This window comes from Podarcis gaigeae, assembly GCF_964106915.1.
Source record: "Podarcis gaigeae genome assembly, chromosome: 10".
Lineage (NCBI taxonomy): Eukaryota > Metazoa > Chordata > Lepidosauria > Squamata > Lacertidae > Podarcis > Podarcis gaigeae.
This window is the reverse complement of record NC_139686.1, coordinates 1-22,182: the sequence shown is the minus strand read 5'-3', so window position 1 is coordinate 22,182 and position 22,182 is coordinate 1. Positions and strand designations below refer to the sequence as shown.

At 43.5% G+C, this 22,182-nt stretch overlaps 2 protein-coding genes across 2 annotated transcripts; one reads left to right on the top strand and one right to left on the bottom strand.

The window, feature by feature from the left end:
• Positions 1-317: 317 nt before the first annotated feature.
• LOC310826266 (lysozyme C, milk isozyme-like) lies at positions 318-10,445 on the bottom strand. Its single transcript, XM_083701054.1, has 4 exons — positions 10,253-10,445; positions 7,949-8,110; positions 2,532-2,610; positions 318-632 (listed from the first exon to the last, which is right to left on the bottom strand). The coding sequence occupies exons 1-4, from the start codon at positions 10,386-10,388 to the stop codon at positions 566-568; spliced, it is 444 nt and encodes a 147-aa protein (XP_083557180.1). The 5' UTR covers positions 10,389-10,445; the 3' UTR covers positions 318-565.
• Positions 10,446-16,037: 5,592 nt separating this feature from the next.
• On the top strand, positions 16,038-16,961 carry LOC310825767 (olfactory receptor 10R2-like; the record flags this gene model as incomplete). Its single annotated transcript, XM_083699576.1, has 1 exon — positions 16,038-16,961. One exon carries the CDS (start codon positions 16,038-16,040, stop codon positions 16,959-16,961), a length of 924 nt encoding a protein of 307 aa, XP_083555702.1.
• Positions 16,962-22,182: the final 5,221 nt, after the last annotated feature.

Here is a 22,182-nt window from a genome sequence, read left to right as displayed (position 1 = left end):
CCCCATGACCCGGAAAGCTGCCTGTGGACAAACTCTGGCCCCCTCGACCTGAAAGCAAGATGAGCGCTGCAACCCCATATTCGCCTTTGACTGGACTTTACCATCCAGGGGTCCTTTATCTTTTTTTTTTTACCTTGCCTCCCAATTATGAAATAATAATAATAATAATAATAATAATAATAATAATAATAATAATAGTTTTTTTCTTAATAATCAATAAGTACTCAGTGGAATCAGGGAACAGAGCAATGTTTGATTGCTTCTTGCTTCTTATCCCTCCCATTCACCCATCAAACAGGAAAAGAGTTCTAACTGGACTCAATTTATTGAAGTTCTTAAAGCAGAGAAACCCACAATGGCAAGCAAGATCGCTGCCCACTCCAGACACATTTTAAAAAAATACACTCTCTCCTTCCTGTAGAAAGAAAGCTATTCTACTGCACCATGGGAGTTACAGTATGCAAATGCTTGTATAGAAAGAAGCAGCTGGATTTTGCTTGTAGAGATCACTGTCACTAAAGGGAAAATCCAGAGAAATGCTGGATCTCATACAGGACTATGGAGCTCAAAGGCTGCAACCAGCTGTCCACTCGGAGAGATCCTTTCCTTTGCAATGGTTCTTCCAAGCAACCCTGAAAGAAAGAAAAATGAAAGCAAAAAATGAGGATGGTGGGGAGTAAGGCGACTGCTCTTTGGACTGCAGTGGGTGAAATGGATTGCTTTTAAGAACCTCAGAAAGCTTCCCAGTGAGGCCTCAGCATCAGCTGCTCATGCCTTCTTCCTGTTCACTGTGTGACCTTGACTGGGCCAGACTAACCACAGAATCACATAATGTTTTGCCCCCGGTCCCCCTCCTGCTCCCCTGCAATCTATTTAAAACCCATCCCTGATTCTTTTCTTTTCTTTTCTTTTCTTTTCTTTTCTTTTCTTTTCTTTTCTTTTCTTTTCTTTTCTTTTCTTTTCAACAACAAAGGGACTGGTGCAATTTACAAGGCACATCATGGCTTCTTCAAGAAATAAATCATTCCCAAGTTCATGTGACATACATTAAAGTTGCCAAATGCCTATAACTGCCCTTGTGGTGTATTTTTGTAAGTCTTACAAGATGCATGTGTAACAAGGTTCTTCCAGTGGTGTAAAATGATTATTTTCCTCTTTTCCTTGCATAATCTGCATTTTAAGGGCAATTTTCTTTCTATTGCTAAAATCCAAACTGGTCTGTACTATACTGTTAAGTTTAAGCTACCCAGGGTTTCCCCCTGTCAGGTGATGATTTATCTGGCTGCAATTAGAAAATGCAAAATTAAGTTCTTAAACTTGATAAGCTCATTATACCCTGTAAACATAGAAAGCCAAAAACATTCTGGAGTAAATTCAATATTATCACTTGTAATGCTAATCAGTTCCCTTTGGACATTAGACCAGAACCTTCATATTGAGGTGCAATTCCATCAGAAGAATGATCAGTGCTGGTGGTCAATGTAGAGTCTACCTATCCACACCCCAGAATTACCTGATGAAACCTTATTGTCATGGAACTTTAAGCTTGCTAAAAACCAGCTTTCTCAAACCTGGTGCCTTCTGTATATTTTGGACCATAACCCCCCTGGCTGAAGGTGATGGAAATTAGAGTTAAAACTATTGGGAGGCGCCAGACTGGGGAAAGGTGCTCAAGATCCTTGGTTTTGTTTCCCTTCTCCTAGTTTTCTCATAAACCACATTTTACCTCCAGGGCCAAGAGCAAATGGGAAAGCTGCAGTGCATGAGCCTAATAAGAGCCCAGCTGGATCAGGTGGAAGGACCATCTCTGGCAGCATCCTGAACCGCTTGCTGTGCTGTGCAATGCCATGCCTTGTAGTGGCCTTGAATGTAAGAACATGTTCCTCAGCAATTTGCCAGGCATTTATTAGGACTTTGCTTTGGAAGAAATCAGACTCTCCCACTGGCTCAAGACTGCAATACCTCAAGGACCACCTCAGGTGCTGCCTCAATACTGCTGTGCCCTTCTGTTGCAGGGCTCTCTTGGAAATGGTTTATCCGTGTGAACCAGGAAGTGACCTCTCCAGACAAAGGAACAACTCTTCTAATCTCTGCAGCTGCGGTCTCCAGCGTGACACCACCACTGTTAGGCAGTGCGCATGTGTACTTCATCCGTTTCCCTCCCTCCCACTGACCCCTCTGCACAGCCAGGGTGCTGGCAACCCATGCTACACCACTGTAAGCTGGGATTTGAACTCAGGCCTCCCAGATCCATCACTTTTGACCACTGCTTTACAGTGGCTCAGTTGTTAGACTGTTCCCTTAAACTCACACCTGGGTACTTACAGCTCCCAACAGGCAAGAGCCACCAAAAGTCATTGCTGTACGTTTAAGGAAGCATCTTTGAGGCACCACCAGTGCCTAGGGAGGAAGCATCTTTAGCTGCTAGCTGCAACAAAGCCTTGTGAAAGACATGTCTCTATGCAGTCACAACAATTGAAATCTCAGCTGCTTTTGAGTCTTGCCAGCAGTGAGAAGTTAGCAAGACTCACCAGGCATCCATCCCTTGGGGGTCACGAACAACTGTCTTAGCGCACTCAATGTCATCTGTGATGTCGTCATTTGTGAAAGCTGTTGACAAAATTAGGAGAAAGAAAAGGAGGGTATTTGGTTTTCTAAAGAGCTTTTTCCCAACCCCATAAAGCACATCCTGCCTTTGCCCTCAGGAAGGATAAATTGGGTTGCCTCAGAATTGTGGAAGTGCTTTTCCCTTCAAACTCAAAGCCGGAATACTTTGGGGGAGCATTTAGAGCCCTTCCCCTTTGAACTGGCCTTCAGATATTGGGGCAGGGCTGGAGAGTATGTTTCAGCCTGAGGGCCACAATTCCTCTTGGGAAGTCTTATGAGGGCCACATGCTAGTACAGAGGTAAAAGTGGGTGGGTCAAAGGATAGGACTTTATGCAGCCAGCTACAGTAGCCACAGAACAGTCAGAGTTTTCAACCCCCATCTTGTCTCTTTATCCTCCAGGCAGGCAAGCAAGGGGATCTCATCACAGTTCAAGGGCACATTCAGGTGAAGCACTTGGGCTGCACACAGAACAGGGCCATGAGAGAGGGCATGGTCAAGGGAAAGTCATGTGAGGTGGACAGATAGGTCTGGAAGGCCACATTTGCCCTGAAGGTCTCCCTCCCTGTGTGGGGGTTAATTATAGTGACTGCAAGTTCAAGAGAAAGATTTCCCCTCTCCCCTCATCCCGTGTGCCCCGTGCCCTTGCCAAATCTGCTTCAGAGGGTCGGGGGGATCCTTAGAACAGATTGAGGGGTCCTGCTGGGAGAGGAGAGGGGCATAATGTTCCAATGTGGAAATAGAAATCCTTGGCTTATGGAACATTTATTTAGGGCTGTGTTAGATTCCACCCTGTGCTAGCTACTCAGTAACAGCTGTAGGAATCCTAACAGCGCTACTTATTCACACAATTAATTCATCTTACTCAAAGCATTCTGGCTGTCATTATGGATGGGTAAAAGCCTGAAAATGTATTTTCTTACATTAAAATCATGGGGGGCTAAAGAGTGTGTCTGGGAATAGGTAGTGGGTTTTTTAATTGGGGGGGGCATTCAAGATGCACTGCCTCCCCTTCCATTCTTGGCGGACGTTTGGAGAAAGGGGAGCAGAAGGAGCCACTGTGTTGATGATGCTTTCCCATCTAAGTTCAAGAACTGGATTTGGGGGCAAAGAGGAGCAATTCATCAGAACTACCAAAGATGCTATTTTTATTTCAGACTATCCCCATAATTAAGGGGAATAGAATTTTCAAAGAGTGGCAAAGAGCGATTTCAAGATATACTTGGCAGGGCAAAAAGCCAAGAATTCAATTTAAGTTGCTAACAGACATAAGAGAAAGGGGAGGCTTTGCCCTGCCGGATTTGAAATTGTATTATGAGGCATCATGCCATTGCTGGTTGAAAGATTGGGTTAAATTGGAAAATAATGAACTGTTAGACTTAGAGGGGTTCGACAATAGGTTTGGATGGCATGCATATTTATGGTATGAGAAGAAGAGAGTCCATAAAGGTTTCGAGAACCACATCTTCCGAGGTCCTCTAATTTAAATATGGGATAGGTATAAAAACCTATTAGAACCTAGAGTGCCACACTGGTTATCCCCTCCAGAAGTTTTGAGTGTAAAGAAAATTAATATGAGTAGTGAATGGATAACATATAGCCAACTGTTATTTAAAGAAGGAGGAAAATGGAAAATGAAACCATATGAACAGGTCAAAGGTTATGTATATGATTGGTTGCATTATTTCCAAATAAATGAAATGTTCAGGAAAGACAGTAAGGAACATGGCTATGCGGATAAGGATTCTAAATTTCAGAGGGAAATAATAGATAATGATGTGAAAATACTATCTAAAATGTACAAGTTGTTGTTAGAATGGAATTTAAAGGATGAAGAAGTTAAGTCGGCAATGACTCACTGGGCCAGAGATGTGGGTTATAATATACAATTTGAGGATTGGGAAAAATTATGGAAGGAAGGTTTAAAATTTACTGCATGTATGACGTTAAAAGAAAATGTTATGAAAATGTTTTATAGTTGGTATATGACACCGGCAAAATTAGCAAAAATGTACAAGACATGTAATAAGTGTTGGAAATGTAAAGATAAAGAAGGTACTTTTTATCATATGTGGTGGGAATGTAAGAAAGTGAAAGACTTCTGGGAAAAGATATATAATGCATTGAAGAAGATTTTAAAATTTACATGTCAATACATTTATAAAGAAACCAGAAGTCTTTCTGTTAGGAATATTAGGAAATGAGATAAAAAGAAAGGACTGTAAATTTTTTCAATACGCAGTAACAGCAGCAAGAGTGTTACTGGCCCAGAAATGGGAACAACAGGAAATACCGACTGTGGAAGAATGGAGAATGAAGCTGTTAGACTATGCGGAGTTAGATAAACTGACAGGGAAGATCAGATACTTAAGAGACCAAAAATTCATCGAGGACTGGGGGAAATTTGTGGAATATCTGGAACATATAAGTGAGGGACAGATAACGCTAAAGGGATTTAAAGAAGCACTGTGAAAAAATTAAGAAGTATTGTGTAAAGGGAATAGAAAGAAAGATACAAACAATGTCAATATAAATTTGAGAAATGCGTAATTTAAATAATAACTATGGATGATTTACGGAAAAGCTGAAGGAAGTCCTGAAAAGGAATAAGTTGTGAAAAATTTGATGTGAAACTAATATGGTTTTTTGGTTTTTTGATGTAAACTAATAAAAATTTATTCGAGAAAAAGATTCTTCAGAACTATTCAACAGAGAGGGATAGGTAATGGCTTTTATTTGCTTCTCCAGCAAGACACAGCCGTTGGCAAGGAACAGGGGTGAACTTATTTGCACTTCCTGAAATAATATGCAATCTTAAAGACAGATGCCTTTCAAAACACAGTTTCAAAACCTCCAAATCCAGCTATCATTCCTAATCTTTCAATGTAGTTCTCCAGCCAAATAATATGCATGGTAGGGGAAAACCCATATATTAATGAGAACAACATAGAAAGATGCATTACATTAGTTACAGTTGCATACAAATGCAACCAGAAATGCAAAGGAATGTGCTACTCTTAAAAAAACAAAACAATTTTAGGCAGAAATATGGAGAACTGAACTTTAGACAGGGAAAAGGAGAAACTGCCTTACTGTAAGGCTATTTCTAAATGGCCATTGCTGTGGTGGTGGAGTTGCAAGGGTGAGGCAAAGGGCACAGGGGCAGAATGTATGAGCAACAGATGAGACCTCTATAGGGCACCACAGACACAAGGAATAAGCAAGACACTAGCCATGCATTAGTTACTATCACTGTATGGCGGGGGGGTGGTGGTGGGTATGACAGCATCTCCTGCCGTTCAGCAATAAGATTTCACTGCCGCCATAATAATAATAATAATAATAATAATAATAATAATAATAATAATTTATACCCCACCCATCTGGCATACACCACTCTGGCGAGACTGTCTGTGGGCAGGGAGGGTCTCATCCTGTGTACCAGATGGAGCTGATAAACACAGCCCTGGACACAGAATCGACCTGCGCTTCCATGGACAGCCGTGAGTCCAGAATGACTCCTAGGCTCTGCAGCTGGTCCTTCAGGGACACAGTGACCCTATTCAGGACCAGGGAGTCCCCCACACCTGCCCACCCCCTTTGGCTGATTAAACAATCTAGAGCCTTTTAAAGAATAATAATATTATAATATTAACTGTCAGGGGTTCAGAAGGAGAGACACAGGAGGGGGAGCAAATGGAGAGTGAGGAGGAGGAGTACGAGGGGGGCGCAGGCAGTGACAGTGGCCAGAGTTATTCCACAAGCCTCTCTAGCGAATCAGAGGACTCACAGAAGGGAGCGCCGGTGGCCAGAGCGAAGGGGGCTCCAGGGGGGAAGCCCCAGGAGGAAGGGGCCAGCGGGGAGTCCCTGAGCAGCAGTTGGAGATCAGGACCAGCGTCTCCACCAGAGCGCAGTGGGGAGGGGGAGTCCCAGGAGTCGGGACCAGTGTCCTCACCACCAGAGGGAGGAGAGGAGTCAGGTTTGGCAACACCCACATCAGGAAGCGGGGAAACGGTCAGAAGGAAAGTCACCGGCTGGGCGCGCGCGCCAAGTTCAAATGTACAGGAGCGCGGCACAGCGGGGAGCCCGGGAAGGGAGCCAGGTCCTAAAGCCCGCCGGAGGGAGGGGCAAGACTCAGGAGGCTCAGCGTCAGAGGAGTCCAGGAAGGAGGGAACCCCAGAGGGCAGAAGGACCCAGCGAAGGAAAGAACAGCGTAAGAGGTGGAGCCGGGCTAGAATCTTAAACTGGTGTGGGTGGAGCAGTGAGTCAGAGGGGACTTAGCCGGTCTAGCGTCGAGACGTGGGTCTGCGCGCCCAGAGCTTGGAAATGGAAACTAAACTTTAATAAAGACTTCTGTATATAACATCCACTGGGCGTTGGTCCTCTGTGAGCTGGGACCTAGCGGCAGTCCTGACAGTAACAATAATAGTATTAACAATAATAATGACTGGAATTGACAGATTTGGACCCTCGTACCGACGGGACCACCTCTCCTGGTATGCCCCACAGAGAAACCTACGGTCTGCAAATAATAACATCCTCAAGGTCCCAGGCCTCAGAGAGGTTAGGCTGGCCTCAACTAGAGCCAGGGCCTTCTCGGCTGCGGCTCCAATTTGGTGGAACGCTCTGTCACAAGAGACTAGGGCCCTGCGGGACTTGACATCTTTCCGCAGGGCCTGCAAGACAGAGCTGTACCACCAGGCCTTTGGTCAGGGCACAGCCTGACTCCCTCCTCTGGCAACCCACACAGAATTTTGCTTAATCGGTTGCCATCAATTTGATTTTAATTAATTTTTATAATGAAATATTTTTAGAATGTGTGATTATTTGACTGTTTGATTATTTGATTGTTGTTAGCCGCCCTGAGCCCGGCTTCGGCTGGGGAGGGCGGGATATAAATAAAATTTATTATTATTATTATTATTATTATTATTATTATTATTATTATTATTATTCTGTGAACCTGTGACGAGGCAGGTCTCCCAAGCAGGCTGGCCTCACCTTCTGGACTGCAGGGAGCCTGGGCCCCCAAGATAGATGGTGGGTCAGGGCAACAAGAGAGAAGCCCGAGGTTGTTGAGGTGGGCAAAGCAAGGCTAGGCCTGTCCCTGGTCTTTGCTTATTAGAATAGAGGCACAAGCTGGGATGTCTTGGGGGTGGGTGGCAATAGAAATGTAGTGATAAGGTGGGGAATGAGGTTTCTAAGTGAGTGTGTGGATTGCAGAGGGAGAATGGTAACTGAAGGGAGACAAGTTGGGTGCTTCCTTCAAAAACACAACCCATCCTCTCTGGAAAATTGCAGAGGCCTTTTGCTGGCCATCTGTATGGCACCAAGTTGCTTACCACTGCAGGAGATTCTGCACCCATTGGCTGTTTCGCCCTGTTGATTGTCACACCAATAGCGACTGTTTATTTGAAAAACCCCATAGTCCTGGCTGCCATCTGTGTTTGGTGACCCCACAGCGCTACTTTCGTATTTGCTTTCATGATAAGCTGTGCAGATCCCTGGAACAAAGTGAGAAGGAAAAGGGCCATCGTGTGAGGGGGCAGAGGAGAGAGGGAGATTATTTCCCCCCCTTCAAAGTTGCAATAACTTGAAACAAGGTAACTTTAAAACATTCTGTCAGTTAACTGTAGCAAATGTGTGTGACTTTAAAAAAAACCAGCATTGAAAAGAAACGTTTAGGGTCGTGCATCAGATTCAGGCACTGCCTGAACTGAACCCGACTGATCTGGGCTTTTGCCAAGATGAGTGGAGGCAGCACTGGACTGCTGCATATATGGGGCTATTGGGTGGGGCATCAAGCAGGGAGAGGGAGAGGCAGGTAACCCTAGCACAGGGGTCAGCAACCTTTTTCAGCAGGGGGCCGATCCACTGTCCCTCAGATCTTGTGGGGGGCCGGACTATATTTTGGAGAAAAAATAATGAACGAATTCCGATGCCCCACAAATAACCCAGAGGTGCATTTTAAATAAAAGGACACATTCTACTCATGTAAAAACACGCTGATTCCCAGACCGTCTGTGGGCCGGATTGAGAAGGCGATTGGCCCGCATCCGGTCCCTGTGCCTTAGGTTGCCTACCCATGCCCTAGCACTTGTAAACCGGTACCCAGGAGGAACAAATCCTCCATTTACCAGCTGATGAGCAAAGGATTTGATGCTACTGTGCCCTGGAGTGATGTGCTTTGCAAAACAGCCCCCCCCCCCTGAATCCTCAGTGAAGGTGGAAGCGGGGACAGACACAGCTCTTAAAATCACAGAATGATAGAACTGTAGAGTTGGAAGAGTCATCTAGTCCAACCTCCTGCAGTGCTAAAGTATCCCTGGCCATCCAACTTCTGCTTAAAAACTCCCTACAAAGGAGTGTCCTCTACCTTCTGAGGGAGACTGTTCCACTGTCAAACAGCTCTTCCCATCAGGAGGCACTTCCTGATGTTTAGTTGGAATCTCCTTCCTTGTAACTTGAATCCATTGGTTTGGGTTCTACTCTCTGGAGCAGGAGGAAACAAGCTTGCTCCATCTTCCCTGTGACAGGCCTTTAGATATTTGAAGATAGCTATCATGTCTCCTCTCAGTCTCCTCTTATCCAGGTCAAACATACCCAACTCCCTCAACCATTCCTCATAAAGCTTGGTTTCCAGATCCTTGGTAATCTTGCTCATGAATATCCAGCTTGTGAATATCCTTCGTAAATTGTGCTGCCTAGAGCTGGACACAATGGGGTATACTAGTTGGGTAAGAGAGCTGGGGGGGGGGGAATCGCATCTGGCAATCAATGCTTCCCTTTGCTTTCAGATAGTACATGGGTAGATGAATCTAAAAAGCCCAGGACACAATTTTTTACGGCCCTCAAGCAGCTATGGTGGCCTATTTACCAGAAATAATTTATTTAGCATTAACTCTGGAAGTGTATACTCGATTCTGACAAAACTCAGCGTTCTAGAGCTGCTAGAAGAAGCTGCTACTTCTGCTAAGTGAGCCTCCATAGCTGCGAGAGGGCCATGAAAATTTATGTCCCAGGTTTTTTATTCTCATCTACCCATGTGCTATCTGAAAGCAAAGGGGTGCATTTGTTGCCAGGAGTGAAATATACTGGCTACGTGGGTGGCGCTGTGGTCTAAACCACTGAGCCTCTTGAGCTTGCCGACCAGAAGGTTGACGGTTCGAATCCCTACAACGAGGTGAGCTCCCATTGCTCTGTCCCAGCTCCTGCCAACCTAGCAGTTCGAAAGCACACCAGCGAAAGTAGATAAATAGGTACCGCTGTGTGGCAGGAAAGTAAACAGCATTTCCGTCACGGTGTCCTGTTGCGCCAGAAGTGGTTTCGTCATGCTGGCCACATGACTTGGAAAGCTGACTGTGGAGAAATGCTGGCTCCCTCACCCTGAAGAGAGATGAGCACCACAACCCCAGAGTTGCCTTAGACTGGACTTGACCATCCAGGGGTCCTTTACTTCTTCTTTTTTATATTGGCATTATTTTCCACTCTCCCACCCCACTAGTATGTTTAATCAGGGTTTCAAAAACTCTAGTTAAACATTAGCCTCATACTGAAAATGATTCTGGACTGGATCCTGGTTGGGCAGGATTTGTCCCCAAACACCTAAAAATGAAAAGATGGAGGGAAAGGAAGAGCAAACTCACAGTCAGCCAGGCTAATGCCATGGTATCCATCCAGCCCATGCTGTTTCAGAAGTGCAGCCAGTTCACATTTCTCAAATACTTTGGCTTCATTCACCGAAATGAGGAGGCAGAAGAGAGTGAGGGCCAGAACCTTCATCTCTGCAAGTCCCTGGAGAGTGATGTTTGGGTTCCCTTGGATGGCCAGTGGCTTTTATAGTCCAGAGTTCCTGGAGTGTCCAAACGGTAAACAGGATGGTGATTGCGATATGTGCATGTGTGGCAATAGCAAAAAATGTTGCAGTTCTGAGTTGACCTGCACACAAAACAAAATCTCAACATTTACCGGTACTCATCATGGAATAAAGTTAAAATAGGCAGAAAAACTAAACACAGAATCACAAGTTTTAAAAGTGCCTTAATCAACAAATCATTTAATCATCCATTGCCACATATTACATGAGAGCTGATACAATCTCATATTTATATTCCCAGAGGCTGGAATCCCAGAATACTCCAACTATAATTTTGCCTCCCAGCAACTACAATTTAAGGGTTGTGGCCCCAGAGGTGATATATACAACCAACCAGCTTGGAGGCTTCACACAAGGTTAGATGACTTATCTTAGAACATATGAATAATTATTTTAAAAATAGATGCATTACCAGACCCTCCAAATGTCCGTATTTTCCAAGGATGTCCCTAATTTAGAGAAGCCATCCTGGTTTCTGATTTGACCCCGGAATGTCCCATTTTTCCTTAGGATGTCCCTATTTTCATTGGAGAAATGTTGGAGGGTATGGAGTTATCTGACCCCCCAAGCCGTCTGAAGGCAATCCTGTACAGGGAAGTTTCTTACATTTAATGTTTTCTTGTGTTTTTATATATGTTGGAAGCTGCTCAGAGTGGCTGGGGCAACCCAGTAAGATTTGTGGGGTATAAATAGCAAAATTATCGTTATGGAATGGGACGTTCCTATTTTCATCAGATAAATGTTGGAGGGTATACTTTGTAGCTGGGCAATTTCTCATTTTCTGCACAGATCTTATGTACTATCTCCCAGGATACTTGGAGGTAAGGACCAACAACATGTCACTCTCCTCGGCCACCCAAACATCCTGAGCTGCACATTTAGGGGATTTGAGGCTCAGGGGCTGGCAGAAGGAAGTCTGGGGATGGAAATTATTGTGAGGCGACCAATAGACAGAGAAAAAATAGAAGCTTTTGGAGACGAAAAAGGGACCAGTACAGAACTTTAATATCACAGCCATGAACAATGTGTGTATCTGAAGAAGTGTGCATGCACACGAAAGCTTATACCCAGAACAAACTTAGTTGATCTCTAAGATGCTACTGGACAAAATAAATAAATAAATAAATAAATAAATAAATAAATAAATAAATAAATAAATAAATAAATAAAATATAATATAATATATTTCAGCCATGAACAATGTCATTCTTGGCCAGCTGCCTTCTGCTTTTAGGGCTCTGTTCTGTTATTCTAGTGCAGAGGCTCTCAAAGGGTGGTGGCAGAGGATGGCAACTGGGGTGGGACGATTCAAGGACAATATTATATTTGGGGAAGGATTCATGTTCTTATGTAGCTGCATTGTTTTCTACCTTCTGGATGTCCCATCACCATGTTTGAGATCCACTGTTCTAGTGATTGAAGGAGACTAGGAGTAGAAGGGTTTGTCCATTTTGGTTTCCTCAGTTTCACATTTTTCCAGCCTCAAATTCAGTTCATGACACTTCTTCAGCAATTTGTAGTAGTAATAATAATAATAATAATAATAATAATAATAATAATAATAATAAATTCCTAATGAAAATTCATTAGTATTTTAGTATGAATTTCTCATAAAAACACATTTTTGTATGCACTTTGAAATTATGTCCACATTTTTGAAAGCAATTTCCTCTAATAGAAGGCAGTTTTGTATGTTATTTTCACTAATACACTTATCTTTATGCACACTTTCTTTAATATATGCATTTTTGCAAACATTGGTTGGAGAAGTGCAGCACAACATTCAGGTAAGTGCAGATTTCAAAGGGTACCTGTTTTTCCATTTGTGTACTGTGTCATAAAGTGTGAATAGATTTGTCTTTAAAATGCTAATGAAATTGACTACCTTCCACCATTCCTACTGGAGACCACTAACATCAAACGCTCCAAGTGTCCCTATTTTCCAGGGATGTCCCAGATTTACAGAAGCCGTCCCAGTTTCTGATTTGATCCTAGCTGTCCCATTTTTCCTTAGGATGTCCCTATTTTATCAGAGAAATGTTGAAGGGTATGGTGTTCATAGAATCATATAATCATAGAGTTGGAAGAGACCACAAGGGCCATTGAGTCCACCCCCCTGCCAAGCAGGAAACGCCATCAGAGCACTCCTGACATATGGTTGTCAAGCCTCTGCTTAAAGACCTCCAAAGAAGGAGACTCCACCACACTCCTTGGCAGCAAATTCCACTGTCCAATAGCTCTTACTGTCAGGAAGTTCTTCCTAATGTTTAGGTGGAATCTTCTTTCTTGTAGTTTGGATCCATTGCTCCGTGTCCGCTTCTCTGGAGCAGCAGAAAACAACCTTTCTCCCTCCTCTATGTGACATCCTTTTATATATTTGAACATGGCTATCATATCACCCCTTAACCTCCTCTTCTCCAGGCTAAACATGCCCAGCTCCCTTAGCCGTTCTTGTTGAATAACAGTTGAGTTATTCAACTGCTGAGCCATCTGAATAGTATAGGGACTTTAAAAAAAATGTTTAATGTTTTATTATGTTTTTATATGTGTTGGAAGCTGCCGAAAGTGGCAACCCGGTTAGTTGGGTGGGGTATAAATAGTAAAATTATTATTATTATTATTATTATTATTATTATTATTATTATCCTTATTATTTTTGAATAGGACATCTCTATTTTCATCAGAGAAATGCTGAAGGGTGTGTAACATTTCTCCGAAGAAAGCTGAAGGCATTTCAAAAGAGGGATCATTTCTTGTAATATGCAACCCCCCCCCTCCCACATCCAGTTTCACCAGCTTGGGCAGGTTTGTTTGTTTTTTGCATTGTTGCAAAACCTGCAAAACCTGAATGAACAGTCTATTTCCCGTTTGCCACTTTTGCATGTGTTCATTCCTAAATCCTTTCTGCCCTGTTGCCTTATTTGCCTTAAAAAATTCCACAAACATTCATATTTAAATATATTCTAAACATATTTTGCCCCAAAGGCAAAATGACCTATTTATTGATTATACATCCCAGTGCTTTTGTGTTGTTGTTTTTTACACAAAGTTTGTGAGCAAAGTACCGTAGATAACATTAACTAGTCACTGAACGTTCATTCTGAATAGTTTTGGGGGAGCTTATTCGAGGTTGCATCAAACAATTGCTGCCCTCCATTTCCCAGGGCATTGCTCTACCACTTTCTGCATTGCAAAGCGTCTGGGGTTTTGGTGGTGGCGGGGTGGGGGGCAGGAAGAGGAAATTATTTTTTTGCACAATAATTCCCAATGAACTTTTGCCAAATCAAAAATTGCAAAACCTGAATATGTTGCTATATGATTGAATTCCACCTGAAAAGAGTGAAAATATGAAAGTATTCCTAACCCAGGTCTGAATCCAACGACTGTTGTGCTTCCCACCTGTACCTTCACCAGTCCTTTTCTAGACTACTTTTATAGCAAATCTATGCATTTTATTCTGTAGTGTGCAATTGAAAATGCCTTCTTGAGTGGAGACCTGCATTGCAACATTTGGAGAAGGGTGAAATCGGAAGGATCTGCCCATTAGCCCAGGAGCTGCAGGCTGGGTCAGAGCCGGTCAGGTCAGTTCATATGGGAAATTGCAAAAGGACAACTTCTCCATCTGTCCTGAACTGAGGAGACACTGGGGGGTGTTTCTCGGATGAAGGGTCACATTCCCTTCTGAGGGCCAAATGCCAGTGGTGGGTGAGGCCAGAAGCAAAAGCAGGAGAACAGTGATTATACATTTTACATTTGTACAGGTTAGTTTCTACACACACTCACCCCCCTCTATGCCCCATTCAAGGAAGCAAGAGTCATTTTCAGACTTTGAGGACACATTCCAGCCAGGACAAAGCACTCAAGGAGGGTGCGAAGTATGGGCAGTGAGGGGCCTGGCAGAGAGTCCTGGTGTGAAATGAAGCCAGACTACTTCTGAATAAGAGCTAGAGGCACAGGAACAGAGTCCAGTAAAAAGTCCTAGGTGAGCCCCTGCCAACCTTGTGGTGCACAGGTTCTATATCTCTCCAGCATACCATCATTTCCCCCATGCTCTAATGCTGCTTGCAAAGTTCATACTAATATGAGCTCCAGTTTGGTGAATGCACATCCACCCAGAGCTGGGCTTAAATCTGCTCAGAAAAGCATTTCCATTTTTCTGAGGGTTTTCTTTTGGAGGCTCTTGTTGAACTGATGGAAAATTTCAGCCATATGCCACCATCATCCTGAGAATATTTAGCAAAATGGCCCACACCAATTCCCCCCCCCCAAAGTGGAGAATAGGGATCCTGTGTAAATATTGCTTACTCTTGTTTTTGACAAGAAGAATGGCTCCTATCCCTTTCTTCCTTAGCCCATTGCTTCATTCATCTAACAGCACAAATTCACAAAATAGTAAATAGTACCCCTCCTTATTAACTGAGCTGAAATTTCTTAGAAGAGAATTTTCTTTTTTGCCTCCTCCCCAACTCTTTCAAAATTCCACAGGTCTACAGAGAACATAGGGGACGCAGGTGGCGCTGTGGGTTAAAGCCTCAGCGCCTAGGACTTGTCGATCGAAAGGTCGGCGGTTCGAATCCCTGCGGCGGGGTGCGCTCCCGCTGCTCGGTCCCAGCGCCTGCCAACCTAGCAGTTCGAAAGCACCTCCGGGTGCAAGTAGATAAATAGGGACCGCTTACCAGCGGGAAGGTAAACGGCGTTTCCGTGTGCGGCTCTGGCTCGCCAGAGCAGCGATGTCACGCTGGCCACGTGACCCGGAAGTGTCTCCGGACAGCGCTGGCCCCCGGCCTCTTGAGTGAGATGGGCGCACAACCCCAGAGTCTGTCAAGACTGGCCCGTACGGGCAGGGGTACCTTTACCTTTACAGAGAACATGCACACATACACCAGTTTGCTGCTCACAAGCAGGATGGATAATTTTGGAGGCTATTTTTGCTCATGCGCAGAAAAAATCTTCCACAAGGTGATTGCTCAGAGGGGTTATATGAACAGTTACCAAGTGGTGAACACTGGACTGAATCTGGTAAATGAGAGTTTTCCATAGCTGCAAAGCATTTTTCTGCTGTGTGAAACCTTGCTTTGCCTCTGCTACACTACTAACACAGGTCATATAGCCTGTTTTACATGATAAAGCACAGCAGAGTTATATACTACAGTTATAACTACTGTGGTGCATGAGAGAATATTGCCAAACCCAAATTAGTTGGCTTATTTTTTGGCAGGTTTGGCCTCATTGTTTTGACTGTATTCTAATTGGCTGATGTTATAGCTAGCTGTTTTGACTGGGTTTGTGTGTGAGAGAATGTCCTTGGTTTTTCTTCCATAACATGGGTAATTTGTGGTTCTCATGATAGTTTCACAGGATTCTAATGTGCACCTAGGCCCCTCAAAATTGGTGACTCCTGGACTAGAGGGTCAAACCAACAATGACAGTTCAGGTTTACCAATCATCTTACATATTTCTGCTAATGGCATCCATAACTGATGTAGATATATGTCACTCTGTGTTACTTCCACTACAGCTCAGGGATGGTTCATGATCCTTCTGTCAACTGTACCATGGTGACCGAGTTTGTCCTGTTGGGGTTCACTAGTCACCCAGGCTTGGCCCGACTGCTGTTTGGACTCTTCCTCCTGATGTATGCAGTGACCTTGGCAGGCAACGGGCTCATTATGACTGTGGTGTGGACTGATCCTCTCCTCCATACACCCATGTACCTCTTCCTGGGCAGCCTTTCATGCTCTGAGACAGCCTACACTTTGGTGGTCATACCACAAATGCTTTGTGACCTGCTGGCTCCCCATAAGCCCTTTCCCTTGGCATCGTGTGCTGCTCAGATGTTCTTCTTTGTGGCCTTAGGTGTGGCTGACTGTCTGCTGTTGACAGCCATGGCATGGGACCGCTATGTGGCCATTTGCCACCCACTACACTATGGGACCTTCATGAGCCAAAGGATTTGTTGGGGCCTAGTGATGGGGTCTGTCTGTGGTGGTTTCATTCTTTCTTCCTTCCTCACTGGAGTGATTTTCTCTTTGCCATTTTGTGCGCCCAACCATATCCCCCATTTCTTCTGTGACATCCCTCCTGTGCTGAGCAGGATATGTCCTGGCTATGGAACTATTGAAGTTACTGTTACAGCCTTGGTTGCCATGATCCTCATTGTCCCTTTCTCCTTCATCATGCTGTCTTACGGGTGCATTTTGATGGCTTCACTGAACATGAGCTCGTCTCAGTACTGTCGCAAGGCCTTCTCCACCTGTGGAGCCCACTTGACAGTGGTCTTTCTTCACTATGGCTGTGCCATCTTCTCATATGCCAGACCTAAAGGCAGCTATATTGAAGGCCAGGACCATATCCTTGCGGTGTCTTACACTGTTCTCATTCCCATGCTCAACCCTCTGATCTACACTCTAAGGAACAATGAAGTGAAGGGAGCACTTAGGAAGATGATGTGTCGGGGTTGCCTTCTTCCTAAGGGATAGATGAAACGTTCTACTGAAAATGGACTCCAGATGGACAGTTCTGCATTTCCCTACCCTGTCTTATTGTGTTTCAGTTCAGTTCCATTTCTATAATTGTCAGGACTGCCGCTAGGTCCCAGCTCACAGAGGACCAACGCCCAGTGGATGTTATATACAAAAGTCTTTATTAAAGTTTAGTTTCCATTTCCAAGCTCTGGGCGCGCAGACCCACGTCTCGACGCTAGACCGGCTAAGTCCCCTCTGACTCACTGCTCCACCCACACCAGTTTAAGATTCTAGCCCGGCTCCACCTCCTACGCTGTTCTTTCCTTCGCTGGGTCCTTCTGCCCTCTGGGGTTCCCTCCTTCCTGGACTCCTCTGACGCTGAGCCTCCTGAGTCTTGCCCCTCCCTCCGGCGGGCTTTAGGACCTGGCTCCCTTTCCGGGCTTCCTGCTGTGCCGCGCTCCTGTACATTTGAACTTGGCGCGCGCGCCCAGCCGGTGACTTTCCTTCTGACCGTTTCCCCGCTTCCTGATGTGGGCGTTGCCAAACCTGACTCCTCTCCTCCCTCTGGTGGTGAGGACACTGGTCCCGACTCCTGGGACTCCCCCTCCCCACTGCGCTCTGGTGGAGAAGCTGGTCCTGATTTCCAACTGCTGCTCAGGGACTCCCCGCTAGCCCCTTCCTTCTGGGGCTTCCCCCCTGGAGCCCCCCTCGCTCTGGCCACCGCCGCTCCCTTCTGTGAGTCCTCTGATTCACTAGAGAGGCTTGTGGAATAACTCTGGCCACTGTCACTGCCTGCGCCCTCCTCGTACTCCTCCTCCTCACTCTCCATTTGCTCCCCCTCCTGTGTCTCTCCTTCTGAACCCCTGACAATAATGTACTTTGTGAAGTAGTTTCCAAGTGCATTGCTTCGCAGAAATATGTATAATAATTCAGTGTTTCACAGATGGTATTTATAAGTACTAAAGAAAGCCTGGCTGAGACACAGAGCCTGCTCTCCTGTCACAGCCCAACTGGAAAAGAGAAAGATACAACTTGGTTCCAGTGTGAAGATGCTTCTCTGATGATCCTTGAGGATCCAACCACTATTTTATCTTACTCATTCATCTGAAAAATGCACTAACCACTTCATGTTCTTAAAACATATAAAAACAGTATAAAATGCTGTTCTGCTCTTTCACAAAATGAACAGACAAGGCTAGGATCACCCCTCTGGCTGCTCACCTCAGATGCTTTTACAGAAAGGTGAGCAGGAGTGTGTGGTTCCTAATGTGTGGTGAGCATGATGCAGGGATTATTTTTCAAGAAAGCTTTGTGTTTTTAACGCATAAACTGAATTTGGATAACTGGAGGGAAATGGTTTATTTATTTATCATGGTGGCCTGAAAACTTGCTTGAAAGAAATAAGCTGTTACTGTACTGGTGTGGAGTTAAACGTTTGGTTGTGTTTTACTATCTGTTTTTGATAGTTTCTAATGCCTTTGTGGTCTGATATTTTTCTACAGGGAAGCTGCTATCCTGTTGTTTGATAGAGTGTTGGACTATTACAGTGGTACCTCGCAAGACGAATGCCTTGCTAGACGAAAAACGCGCAAGACGAAAGGGTTTTTCGTTTTTTGAGTTGCTTCGCAAGACGATTTTCCCTATGGGCTTGCTTCACAAGACGAAAACGTCTTGCGAGTTTGTTTCCTTTTTCTTAAAGCCGTTAATATCCAGGGAATCCGCGCTCTGCAAGACGAAAAAATCGCAAGACGAAACAACTCGCAGAACGAATTAATTTCGTCTTGCGAGGCACCACTGTACCTGGGAGACCAGGGTTCGAACCCCCTTCAGCCATGAAGCTCACTGGGTGACCTTAGGCCTTTCACCATCTCATGTACACCACCTTGAGCTCATGGGGTGTGGGGAGGTGGCATAAAAATAAAAAATAAAAAATACAAATAAAAAGCTTGTCTTAGTGGTGTTCTTGACAACTATCATCATGCATTGCCTGGGTCTGGTGCTTGGTTATGTGCCTCCAGGGTGCAAAGCCCAGCAAGAAGACAGCAGGAAGATGAGGGTTGAGGAGAGGACTTTTGGAACAAAGACTTGCCAAACACTTCCCACTACCTCCTCTGCCTAGTTTCGTGAGGCGTAAGGGGTTGATACCATCTGCTCCATGAAATCTACAAGGCTCAAGGTAGAGTGAGACTCTAGAGGGAACCATAATTAAGATTAAAATGTTTTAAAACAGCCTTCCTCAGCCTGCTGCTCTCCAGCTATTTTGGACTACAAATCCCATCAGCCCCAGCCAGTATGGGTACGAGTGAGAGCTGGAGGGAGATGTAGTCCAGCACCAACTGGGAGTGAACATCATGTAGGTGAAAACTCTTTTGGAATGTTTCCAAAGTCCCTCTGTTCTACAATATAAGCCACTTGGAACACTTTTTGTTGAAAAGTAGTTATATGAATATTCTAAACAATAAATAGGTTATGATTCTAATGTTTAATCATATACAAATACATGACAGTGCAGGGGGAAAAGAAAAATAGCCATAGAACATGCAGGGTAATTTTTTTAGATGGCATGTTGGACTTAGTCTTAAACTACACTGTAAGTGGAGCAGCATGACCGGGCTTAAAAAATTTTAATTGATACATGTTGCTTACAGACTTTTAAATGTCAGGTCTCTGCTCAGAGGGGCTCATAATGTATACTTGAACACAATGGGGACAACAGAAGAAGGTGAGAAGGGCAAGTGGGAAGAATATGGGTGGTTTTCAACTGTTACTCAGAGTAGACCCACTGAAATTAATGGACCTAACTTAGTCATGTTAAGTCACTTCTCTTTGCTGTTTGCTTTTGTGATTTAAGACTTCCGGGAAATTCTTTTTAATATTAACCAAATACCAACAAAAATGAATTGAAGAAAAATAGTGCTTCAGATTAAGAACTTTGCTTCAGGATGAGGACAGAAATCGTGCTCTGGCGGCGCAGCAGCAGCAGGAGGCTCCATTAGCTAATGTGGTGCTTTAGGTTAAGAACAGTTTCAGGTTAAGAACGGACCTCCAGAACGAATTAAGTACTTGAGGTACCACTGTACAGTATTTTGGTCTCAAGTTACTCAAGGGGTTTAAATGTCAGCAACAAAATGACACTTTGCTTTTATTTTTATATGAATTCATATTGACTTTTTCTTTCCTGGTTATGTCTTATGTAAACTGCTTAAAGATTTCTTTTTACATATATGAACTGGTATAATTTATATAAATATGCCCAATTTCAATGTTATGACGTGCCATTTTTTGTGTTCTGCTCTGTTACTGCTTTATTGTATGCTGCTTTCAATGCCATATGGACAAAAATATGTCTTTAAAAACCCATTCAAATAAATAAATAACCCATACTAAGTTTGCTCTTAATTGCCCGTCTGGGATATATTCTCAGAAGTATGAAGTCTGTACAGATAACTTTTGAAATCTCTCAGGGATATAAATATTCATGATAAATGAGTTTTCAAGTTTTAATTATAAAAATTGTTATTTTCTAGTCACACACAGAGATTGGATTTTATTCTGTTCAGATGGGGGCCTAGACCTGATGGTTCCTCAGGCCATGAAGACAAGAATTAACCACTTGTGATCAGAAACTTGGTTGAGAAGATAGATTCAGCTTTCCATTGTTGCCATTTGAATCAGCAGAGATATTCTGCCCCCCCCCCCCCATTGTTAACACAGCCTAATTAAGTCAGATGATATAAGAAGCTGTTTCTTAGACTGGCGTCATAACCAGAAAAGTGTTTTGTTTCTTTAATTTAATCAAAACATTTGAAATCCCCTCGCGATGTTAATGGATTAGATCTTCTTATGTTCTTTTAGAAGTGTTCCTAAAGCTGCAATTATAGGCACATTTACTTGGGAGGAAGCCGCATGGAGGTTAATGGAACTTAATTGTAAGGAAATGTGTGTGAGATTAGGCTGCACAAGGCTATTTGATTCAGATCCATCAGGCAACCTGTTTTCCCTTTCAACAAATGTTATCCAACAGGACACCCCATAAGGTAAATATTTCAAGTTTCTTTTGTATGTATTTGACATTTTTTGTCAAAATTTAAACTGTAATATAGCAAGCTGACTTTTGTAATTGATTCTTTTAGGAGAACACCCATATTTTTTTTTCATTAGAGATGTTCACCACCCTATTAATACCACACAATATCATACATAGTCACACCCACAGCATACATTTAAAGTACCTGGCTATACCCCCAAATTTGCACTTTCTGAATCAATATGAGAACTGAAACACAGCCATCTTCCAGAACTTGCACTTATCCAAATTTTATGGTGCAGTTCTCTAAGCAAGCAACGTTCACAGAAATGCATATATTAGAAGAAAATGTATGTAAAAGAATGTGGAACTGATAATAACATACAAAAATGCATTATATATAGGGAAGGTGCTTGCACAAATGTGAAGTCAGTCAAAATTGCATATAAAATTTATTTTTTTAGGAGAAATTCAAACTAAAATGCTGAAGAATTTTCATGAGGATTGTTAAAATAATAATAATAATGCAAATTGTAGCAGACATGTGGAGAACTGACTTTAAGATGGGGAAAATGAGAACCTGAGAGAACCAAACATGACAATTTCTTCCATCTGCATTTGGATGTGACCCCTATGACTGTAAGAATTTTTGTGGCAGCAAATATAACTTAAAGAATGGTATGTCCACTGCTACATGTGGAGTACAAAATAAAACAGGACAATTAACAAGAACACGCTCATCAAATATCATGCTTGTTACATCTGATGGTACCAACATGTTTGGAGAGAAAGCAATGAATGCTGCTCTAGGAGAAGGGTAATATAAAACAGCAAAGGAGTGGGAATCCTCCTTCAGATGTTAAGTTCTTAGCACTTAACTCCTTTCTGGGTCACTTCAATTTGCAAGGAGCACTGGAAGTATGTTGGCACAGTTTACTTACAGTGGTGGCACAAATGCATGGCCCTCCTGCATATGGTTGGACATCAGCCCTAGCCAGGATGGTCAGGGATGATGGGAGTTGTAGTCCAGCAACATCTGGAGAGTCAAAGATTTCCCTAGAACATTTAAATACACTGTATATATGATATTTGCATAGGGGGGTGGATTTGTACCACCATTGTATGTAGCAAGATTGGGGTTTCATAGCTCTGCTCCAAGGATACATTTTCCACACAGAGTGTAATTTTCTTCACATAGAAAATGTGTAT